General features: G+C 36.0%; 1 protein-coding gene across 1 annotated transcript; it reads left to right on the top strand.

Moving 5' to 3' along the window:
• LOC145564617 (uncharacterized) lies at positions 1 to 7,535 on the top strand. The gene is made up of 5 exons (XM_081624886.1): positions 1 to 500; positions 1,818 to 3,099; positions 5,707 to 6,665; positions 6,747 to 6,820; positions 7,451 to 7,535. Exons 1-5 carry the CDS (start codon positions 92 to 94, stop codon positions 7,484 to 7,486), a joined length of 2,760 nt encoding a protein of 919 aa, XP_081481012.1. The 5' UTR covers positions 1 to 91; the 3' UTR covers positions 7,487 to 7,535.
• Positions 7,536 to 10,450: the final 2,915 nt, after the last annotated feature.

The raw sequence follows: 10,450 nt of genomic DNA, 5'->3' as shown, positions 1-10,450 counted from the left end.
TGAATTTATGAAACCCTCAAATCTTCAACAAATTCTCTCATTTCCCTTCAATCACTAAAAACCCTAATTCCCCAATTTCAACCCCATCACAATGAATTCTCTCACCTCAAAATCAAAACCCATTTACCAATTTCTCCTATCTAGATCCTCCCCTTCTTCCTCACCCTCAAAAATCCTCTGTATTTCTCTATTTTCAACTTCATCTTCATCAGCATCACCCAATTCTTGCAAGAATTACTCTTCCGCTCCTTCGCCGTCGCGGCGGCACGACGAAGTGAGCAAGAATGTGAAGGTTTCAGTGTGGTGGGATATAGAGAATTGCTCCGTACCAAATGGGATTAACGTGTTTAAGATCACCCATGGCATAACTTCAGCTATTAGAGAAAATGGGATTAAGGGTCCTGTTCAAGTTACCGCTTTTGGGGATGTTGTATGTCTTAGTAGGGCTAATCAGGAAGCCTTGACTAGCACTGGTGTTAATCTTGTTCACGTTCCTCGTGGTATATATACTCTCTCTTCTCTATTGTTATTTTGGAATTTTGAGGTGTTTAATTTTTGTTGTGTTTTCCATTGTAGATTACCAATTTTGTTTACTATTGTGATTTTTTGTTTTTATTTGAGGTAAGTAATTTGTAGTTGGGTTTTGATTATTAGTTGTTAAGGGCATAATAGGTAGGAAGATATTTAAAAGGTTGGAATTATTATACTTAGAGGTGTAATTTAGGCAATTTTATGCTAATGCTTAGATTGATTTGTCTGGTTTTTTGTCTTAATTGTATTCAGCACAAATGGGAAAGTTTCACATTGCTTTGTCTCATCAAATTGGTTGCTTAGAATATTGGTTAGTGGCTTCAAGTATATTGAAAATGAACTGAACTATGCGTTGGAGCATTTGGTAGGTCTCTCCTTGAGTATATGACTTGTGTTTTATTAGTTGTTTGTTGATTTCAGTTTGTAAACTTTGCACTGATCTTAAGGAGTTGATGCACACAATAATATTCCAAATTTATACATGCTGGAATATGTTTCTGGGGACTTGGTATTTTGCACAATTGATTAAGAACATCAATGTATGGTTGCGAGGTTTCCCTTATAGTTTTAACGGCATTAACGCTATCCCTTATAGTTTTAACGGCATTAACGCTATCCTGGGCTCCTGGCTTAGGGTTATACTGGTACATGAATGTGGAATTAATCTGTGTAAATGTGAGTGTGCGCACATTGTTTTCAACAATATCTATTGGCTACTAAGTTAACTATAGGTAGTAGGTATGAATATGATATTTGATGGTAAGAGACCAGTGAGAGAACCATTTGTTTCTTCATTCAATGTTTCAGTTCTTAACTTTCTGAGCTTCTTAAAAGGAGGCCTAGTTTTAATTTTAATGGAGTGGGTAAAACAATTAAAGAGCTTCAGTGATATTGGATCTGAAAATGTTATTTCTTTTTACTTTGTTTTGTTAATGCAAATTGCTAAATTGAGATCAATGTTTGAAAGGTTTATTGCAAGAGTCGGTTAGTGATGCTGAGTATTTCAGGGAAAGACATAAGAGTGGAATTCTTCTGTATTCTATTTGATATGACTTTTCTAATGGCCATCTCAAATATCTTGGAAGTACCTGTTGGTGTTAGTCTGCATATCAGTTTTCAGCGCTTTTGGCAATTTGCTACAGATGCCTCATATATATGCTATATTGCTATTTTCTTGACTATTTATTGTAATTTGTTATTTTAAAAAAAAAAAATCTATTCAAAAGACATTTTCTCTGGTCTATTAGGTGAAGCTTACATATTTTGTGCTGTGTTTATCTTGGCAGGTGGAAAGAATAGCGCTGATAGGTCCCTTATTGTGGATCTTATGTATTGGGTGTGTCAAAATCCTCCACCTGCACATATCTTTTTGATATCAGGTGACAGGGATTTTGCCGGTATCTTACACAAATTGAGAATGAACAACTACAATATACTCCTTGCTGCAAATACAGAAGGCGGGCGTAATCTTAGTGTCCTTTGTAGTGCTGCAAGCATCATGTGGAACTGGAATGAATTAGCTAGAGGGGAACATTTAATTGGCTGGCATTATAACCAACCTCCAGATGGCCCCTTCAATTCTTGGTATGGCCACTACAGAGGGCCTTTTGAAGATCCCTATGAAGTAGCTGACAATTCATCTAAGGTCGAGGTCTCCTCGGAGTCTAAGTATCATCCGGTTCCCGTAGCAGTTTTGAGGCAGCTACGTCGTATTATTAATGCATATCCCAAAGGACTTACCATTGATGAATTTCGACATGAACTGGTCAAAATGAAAGTGTCTATTGATAAAAATTACTATGGTCATAAAAAACTCTCTGTGTTTCTGATGTCTGTACCCCACATTTTAAAGGTTGAATCTGGTCATAATGGTATGTATTTTCTACGTCCTGTAGCTCCAAAAGTTCGAGAATCTGTAGGGTCCACTTCTGAAAAGAAACAGGAAGTAGGGGTGACTAGAAAAGAATATGGTCAGGCTAACACAATTACTAGAATGGAGGATATTAACCCACAATTGCCCGTGTCACCATATATTGACCGTGGAGAAAGAACACTGGAAGATATGGCAGGAAATGTGACTCCTGAATATAAAGCGTTGGATGTTGCTCAAAAAGACGATCAAGTTGCTTCTACTAATGCAGAGGTAGTTGAAATTCCCGTGGCTCCAAAGGAAGAACAACATTTGCTAAGTAAATTTGGTCTGTTAAAACAACTATGGTTTGGCACTGGTACAGATGCTGAAGAGACAAGATTAACCAAGGATGTCAAGGATGCCAAAAGTAAAATACATGATGGCAGAAGTAAAATACATGATAAATCCGATGCTTCTCCAGGATTCATTAGAAGGGTGATAAGCTGGTGTAATCCTTGGAGGAATTCATCTGTCAAGAAATCAACTGAAATATCCAGCCAAGAGCCAGGCTGTATAGAAGAAGACTCACAGATGCTATATGGCGCTTTACATTCAAAGAGACATGATCTGTTCTGTAAGGATACTTTCTGGAGCGCTATTCAATCATTCTTAAGAACACGCAGAGGATCAGACATTGTCTTAAACTCAACATCCAGGTATTTATGTCACACAATATTTTCAAATTATGCATTTGACTTTATATTAGTTCATGTATGTACCCAATACCTTGCTTTTAGATTTTTAAATGGTGTTTTATGGTATATCTGCCCCTCTACTTTAAATTCCAGACTCCTGTCCTGCTGGTTGGTTCTATTAATAACTTTCAAGAACTGGTCTTCATTGATAATTCTCTTATGATGTTAATCCAAATTTAGCATGATTTCAAGGACAAATGACTTGCTTCCAGGATCAGCTGTCTGTTTGCACATACTCTAAATGTTGTCATCAGTTTGTTCAAGTAAAGATGTATTTTATCTTTTTTGTTGGGAAAATTTGTCAAAAACCTCCTTATAAAAGCACTTTTTTGTGAGAAACCTCCTTATATTTTTCTTTTTGGAAGATCATACCCTAAAACATTTTTTTTTTTTTTTTTGCGAATTCATACCTCTATCCTGGAAATGGGGTTTAACCCGGTTTTCAGACATTGACTACCCAACCCCACCCACAAAACCACCCTCTCCTCAGCCCCACCCACGAAACCGCCCCCCTCCTTTCCTTCATTAGGGTTTAGGGTGGTTAGAGTATGTATTTTGGGTTTGGGCGCGGCTGAGGGCAGAGGAAGGGGTAGGGGGTCCATTTCAAGGTGGGAGGATAGGGAGGGGGCGTACTGTGGAAAACAGAAGGGGTGGGTAATCAGGGTGGAGGAAAGGTGGGGTGGGGAAAGGGGAGGAGAGGGGTCCCGGGGTAGGGTCGCTGGCATGGGAGGTTTGGGCGTCAGCTCCGACAGTGGAGGGGAGAGGGGTGGCTGGGGCTGTTCGGTAGGCTGCCATGGAAGGGGATGGGGTTTTGGGTTTTGGGGAAGAGCGAGGGGTGGTTGCCGTGAAAGGGCTGTTTTGTGGGTGGGGTTGAGGAGGGGGGTGGTTTTGTGGGTGGGGTTGGGGTAGTCAACACCGGAAAGCTGGATCAAGCCCCTTTTTCCGGCATAAGGTATGACTTCGCAAAAAAAAAAATGATTAAGGTATGATCTCACCAAAAAAAAAAAAAAAAGAAGGTTTCTCACAACAAAGTGCTTTTGTGAGGAGCTTTCGGACAAAATTTCCTTTTGGTTACTGTGTAATATAGAGCAATACATTTTGGTTTGGTCAAACCCATTTGACTATTGTCTATGGGTTTCCATTGAGAGATTGAGACCCTTGGTTTAAACTTGGTAACTGGTACAATTAGGCTACCAACACTGTATAGAGTTCAATTTATGAATTTGATACTGTCGAGAGGCTAAGGCTTCTTTAACAGGCTACCCACTCTGTTTAGGATTCAATTTATGGCTTTGGTAGTGGTTGAGAGACTGGGGTATCACATTTTCATAGATGAGTTTCTGCTTCTTATCGAGTCTTTTCATTTGGGAAATTTGTAAATTTTATTAACTTTTAAACTTGTCCAAAGGATATCTGAATACTACTCCTGAATTTACACCAGTACCTGGGGTTGCCCTATAGCAGGGAAATCCATTGCAAAAACTTGATCGAATCACCCTCCACAGCAGCCACAAGACATAAATCATGTTGGAGCAAGGTTCGAGGCCTCAGCCTTTTGATCAAACATTTTCATGTCTTGTAACTTAGATGATGTGAAGTGAGGGAAGTTTCCAACTGGAAACCAGTTTTATTTTCAGACCAAAGCACATAAGTGGTGGCTACAATTGTAGCTTTATCAAGTATGGCCAAAAGCTTCTTACCCTTTACATATTTCATAAACCACTTCTCTTTTCATGAGGTAAGGGAAAATATTGCTTTCTGATGTAAAATAAGAATAACCCCTGGCTTCCCTTGTAAAAGGACAATTAAGAATGAATGAAGCTTTTATCCTGAAACAGAGGATGGAAATTAAGATCATTACGCTGAGCAAGCTTCTTAATGTTTGAGAGAGCCCTTCTATGCAGAAAATTAGTGGGTAGGACTAATCAGCCTCATCAAGCTGTTTTTACACCAATAATTTATTAATGTCTGAGTACAATACTTTTTATGCACACCAATCCATGATGTCTACCATCTGATTAGGGAAACAAAATAATTGTTGATGTGAGACTGTGAGAGGGTAAATCGTAGCTTCTCAGCTCACAAATAATGAAATAATACACTTTTCCTATAGCTAATCTTTGCATAGATTAATGGAATCCTCCTTCTGGCATATTTCTTCAAGTCATGGGTTAACAGAATATTTGCAGAGATGTGTATCCCTGGACAAAGGCCCTGCTCAGGTGCCCTATAGAACCTAAACAACTTCCTAAAATCCTTCAATTTAGAATACAGTTTGATGATCACCTTATACAATATATTAATATGTAATAGTTATTCAATTCCTGCTTTAGTCTAGTAATTTGTTTCCAATATTCTCTATAATTTAATGTCCAATGTTTCACTACTGTATTGCTATTTCAAGAGGCTTCACAGAAAGCTCTAAAGTGGATCAACCACGATTCTTGGAATAAGTTTGGCAGAAATTTTGCAAAAAAATTGGTTCATAAAATTAATAGTTTCTGTTGATTTTGATGCTTCTATGTTCCAAGATATTTGCTATTTGCTAATTCTGGGATTTCATCTTAGGGGACAAATTGCTGAAAGGCTTCAGAAGGAAGGACCTTTCAGTGTTCGACCTTTGCAAGAAAGTGATCTTCATCACTTGATTGATTTACTAGTTTCAGAAAAGGAATGGATCAAGGAGTTCCCTACTCAAACTCCTCGATTTAAAATTTTTCTCCCTACTGTGGAGAGCACTAAAGAAGTTCCACCTCAGAATGTGCAGCCTCAACGTTCAAATGGATTAAGTTCTATCTTCAAGAGTTCATCTTCAGTAGAAAAACCTGAAATTAAGGTTTCCTCTGCTGTGCACAAGAAGCCCTCTGAAAACTCCAGAGGTGATGTCCTAGCAGATTGTCAGAAGCTTTTGGATGAACTTTTATCACAAAACCCTGATGGCTTCAACATGGGAGTCTTCAAACAGTCTTTCCTTTTAAAGTATGGATATTCTCTTGATCACCAAAAGCTTGGTTACCCAAAACTGGTATCCCTCCTACAAATAATGCCTGGGGTGAAAATTATGGGTGGTTATATTTATTCGGATAGTGTGGTTTATTCTACTGGTATTGAGTCTTTAGGCCTCACAGATCAGTCACCAGGTGCTGATAGTGATGTGTCTGATTCACCACGGAAGAATGTGGATGGTGAATCTCCATGGGACGAACTTGGGCCTGTTGCGAAACAGGAAAGTGAATTCTCTCCAAGCCAAGTGAATGGTAAATATGAGCCTTTTGTATCAGATGATGATGAATTTTCAGAATGGGAAGAGGACATAACTACATCCCAAGTCAAAGCAGAAGATCAAAATAGGTCAAGGATGGATGAGGAAGATAGCTCGCTGCTGCAAATCTTGGATTCATGGTACAGCACCAAGGACGAAAGCGAACCTCAGGATCATGGTTCTCATGCCGAGGGTTTAGTAGATTGTTCTAAGGAGGAATCTGAGCCGCCTCAAACATCCAACAGTACCAACACTAGTGTCCAAGGTAAAGCTGCTGCTCTTTCTGCTTCTGCATTTAACCATGCACGAAAGCAGAGCTCACGAAAGAGCTACATGTTTGTTGCAGATCCTATAGAGACTAAGAAGGACAAGCTGATTGATGGAATTTTGGGTAGCTTGAAGAAGTCAGGAGATTCAAAGGTACAAGAGTGAACTAGTCTATTCCTCTTTTGAGGTAACGCAAAAAATTACCAAAATTGCTAGTTAATTCAAGATAGTATTTCTGAATGAGATGATATCCACTTTTCACACATTATGAAAATAAGATCATTACTTTGAGATGCTAATTTTAGCCATTTAACTGGATCATCAATAGCTTTTCTAATGAAAGTATTGGCTACATCCATGAATTGACTTGAGTAATTTTTTTATTTTTTTTTAATACTGATACATTTACCAAAACTATTAATGTGATACTACACAGGGTATAACGTAAGGTGCAAAGATATTTATGGTTTTTTTTTTTTTTTTTTTTTAACCTCAAAATTTAATGCCTCTAGTGTATTCCGGCTTTGGTAGTTTTCCTCGAGATATTCTTTATAATACCTATATTGAAGTACTCGTATTGAATTTGGAACTATTTCATGCATAACATTTGGAACACCTTTTACTGATTTATGAAGAGATGTGTGTGCAACTGTGCGTGTTTTATACCGGCATATGTAGTGCATGCACTGAGCACTCGCACTTATTAATCTTGTGTAATTGTATACAACATCATTCATTATTTCTCAATAACTAGTAATTTGCGGAAGTTGCCGGGTGTTGTAGTTATCCAAGAAGAGATCCGGACCCACAGTCCATTAATTTGGCCATAAAAGCCCATTGCGGTGATGCAGCCCACTTAACAATACATAATACAAGTAATCGTAGATTCGTAGTATTTTAATGTTGTCAGTTTTGGGTCAAAATCAACCCATTTCTCAAATCTTTTTGTTGGTTTTTCCAACCAATCAGAGTAGTATTCAGTAAAACACAGAAAAAGAGATAGAGAAATTAAAGAAGGGATTTATTATGGGCTTGTTAATACAATTATGGCCATGTTTGGTAACTAGTTTATTTGGGCAAAATTAGCTTATTTGACCAAAATTAGCTTTTTTGATTAATATTAGCTAATTCAAGGTGTTTGGTGGAAAGCTTATTTAAAAATCTTATTCTAATAAATAAGCTCTTTTTCAAAAAAACTCCTTTTAGGACCTTTTTCTATTAGCTTATTCAATTATTATGGTGAAATGACACTTATACCCCTATTAAATTTAAAATCCTATATTAACTACATATCCCACAATTAGCTTATTGGTCACTTCACATAATCAATCAGCTTTAAACAATCAGCTATTCACCAAATACTTTTCTACAATAAGCTAATAAAATAAGTTAGTCAAATCAGTTAATACAATCAGCTAATTAAAATCAACTAATACAATCAGGTTCAACTTTCAGCTTTTCTCCAAACACAGCGTATATGATTGTATGAAGGATTGAACATTGAACTATTGAAGGTGTTTGTAGTTGACTGGTTGGTTATTTATTAGGAAAAATAGCCAAAAAATAATACAACCTTTGGTTCATTCTTTTTGATAATACAACTTTTTGATTATTTTGTAATAATACAATTTTTAGGGGGTGTTCATTTTAAACAAGATAAAATTGATTTTTCGGTGGGTTTTGAGGTTAGAAAAAGGGAGGTGTTCGTTTTAAACAAGACAAAGTTGGTTGAAATGGTTAATGTATGACCTTATGCGTTGGAGGTTATGGGGTCGAATCTAAGTCAAAGTATAATTTATTTTGTTAAATAAAGTGACAAGCTTACATGACACATAAAGTTTTGACAAGTAACGTGTCATTGTGACATGACACACAAACTTTAAAAAGTACCACATGACATCGTCATTGTTCTTTATGATGGGTTTATCTATGGATTTGGTCATTGTTAGGCCTTGTTCTCTTCAGCTTATTTTCAATTTAGTTCAGTTCTTAATTTCTTTCTCTCATAAAATATTTAGTTTAATTTAGTTTAACTCCAATAAGTTTAATTCAATTCAGCTCACTTTAGTCAATCAGAATAGGCCCTTACTTTAGGAAGAGGGTTACCACTATGGATTATGAGTTATGGTGTGAGGAAGGGGTTTACCACTTTGGGAATTGATGAATTGGGAAAAAAATGATCAAAAATACAACCAACCTAAGGTATTTGTACTGTGTAGATAAATGAGCATGAAAAAAATAACCCTAGACGGCTACACCCGTCATTGTTTCGTCATGAAATACATTACGAGTAGTATACTACTAAAAAACAAGATAAAAATGAAAGGGACCCACTTATTAAGTAAGCAAAAGGGACCCACGGAGTATGATGTTACGCAACGAAAACCACAAACATGAAAAAGAAGCACCACATTCACAATATGCCAAATAAAGGACAATTAATACATGGGCCACTTACTTACATTTTGACTTCCAGTGTCTCAAACTCATACTGCTGCTGCTACAGTAGTAACTAAATTCTGGTTATTTAACTGTAAAAAATATACGGAGTGGTATGTACTGTGTTTTTTTTCTTTAATAATCTTACAAAATTTAACTATATGCATCAAGTAAAATAAACGTACTAAGGAGTACGTATAAAAATTAAAAAATATACTCATATGTTTTTAATTGAAATAAATTCTGAAAAACAAATTCGATTTTATTCTCTTCGTTTTTTGTTTGGCAGTGTATTAACTTTGACTAATGTGGGATTTACATACCAAAAAAACCATCGTATAAAATCTAGTACGACTCCGTATTAACTTTATTACTTTTACTGATTTTTAATTATTACTTTGTATTAAATAATTAAAGATATTATTAACTATGGTTCTATACTGATATTTGTGTACTTAAGTCATGTTCACTTCACCTTAAAAAAATAATATTAAGTAAAAACAATTTCAGTTCAGTAAAAATAAGTTCGCTTCAGTAAAATTAATTTCAGTTCAGTAAAATTCAGTTTTCTTATAGAAGAATTATAATAGAAAATCAGTAAAAATAATTTCAGTTCAGCAAAAATAGTTTCAGTTCAGTAAAATTAATTTAAGTTCAGCAAATATAATTTTGTTTCAGTAAAAATAATTTCAATTCAGCAAAAATAAGGTGAAGTGAACGGAGGCTTAAACCGAATCAATTAAAAAATAAAGGGATTATTATACAAACATTTTACAGATTAAGGCCTAGGAGAATATCTCTTTTGTTTTCCTGTCAAAAAAAAAGAAGCATCTCCCAAAAATTCTTTTTTTTTTTTTTTTTTTTTTTTTGGTATTTTCACCAAGATCTTCCTTTGAGCTAATTTAAATTTGGAACTCAATTCTAGATGGTTAAGTTTCAGTCCCCTTTCAATTGTTATTGTGAGGGATTGAACATGCGATTCTCCCTACCAAGTGCAGTCCTAAATTCCTAATTATCATTGCACCAACAATCAATTAGTCCAAAAATTACTTCTGATCACCCTATGTTTATACATTTTTGCCCAAAAGCAGCTATTTAAGGAACCAACTCATAGGTCATAACTCCACTTTCAATGCAAAGTTCAAGCCATGTGGATCACATGAACTCATTATTGATCTTCCTTGCAAAAATGGTGGGAACACCAGACTTTGTACAAATTTGGAAACATTACAATTATGAACATCATCTGATAGATTTGCACACTCCCTAAGGCAAAAGTACAACACTTTTTTTTTCCAAAAATCACCCGCCTTTGCTGTCAAGAATTGTAGCATCGGCTTAAGG

The sequence above is a fragment of the Chenopodium album genome, chromosome 10 (genome assembly GCF_948465745.1).
Source record: "Chenopodium album chromosome 10, dcCheAlbu1.1, whole genome shotgun sequence".
NCBI classification, from domain to species: Eukaryota; Viridiplantae; Streptophyta; class Magnoliopsida; order Caryophyllales; family Amaranthaceae; genus Chenopodium; species Chenopodium album.
The sequence above is the reverse complement of the archived record's forward strand: the minus strand, read 5'-3'. Positions and strand labels throughout refer to the sequence as shown.

Coding starts and splice junctions, on each gene's coding strand:
- LOC145564617 (XM_081624886.1), top strand. CDS start 92: ATGAATTCTCTCACCTCAAAATCAAAACCCATTTACCAATTTCTCCTA. Junction 3,100..5,706: donor GTCTTAAACTCAACATCCAG/GTATTTATGTCA, acceptor ATTTCATCTTAG/GGGACAAATTGCTGAAAGGC. Junction 6,821..7,450: donor AGAAGTCAGGAGATTCAAAG/GTACAAGAGTGA, acceptor CGGGTGTTGTAG/TTATCCAAGAAGAGATCCGG.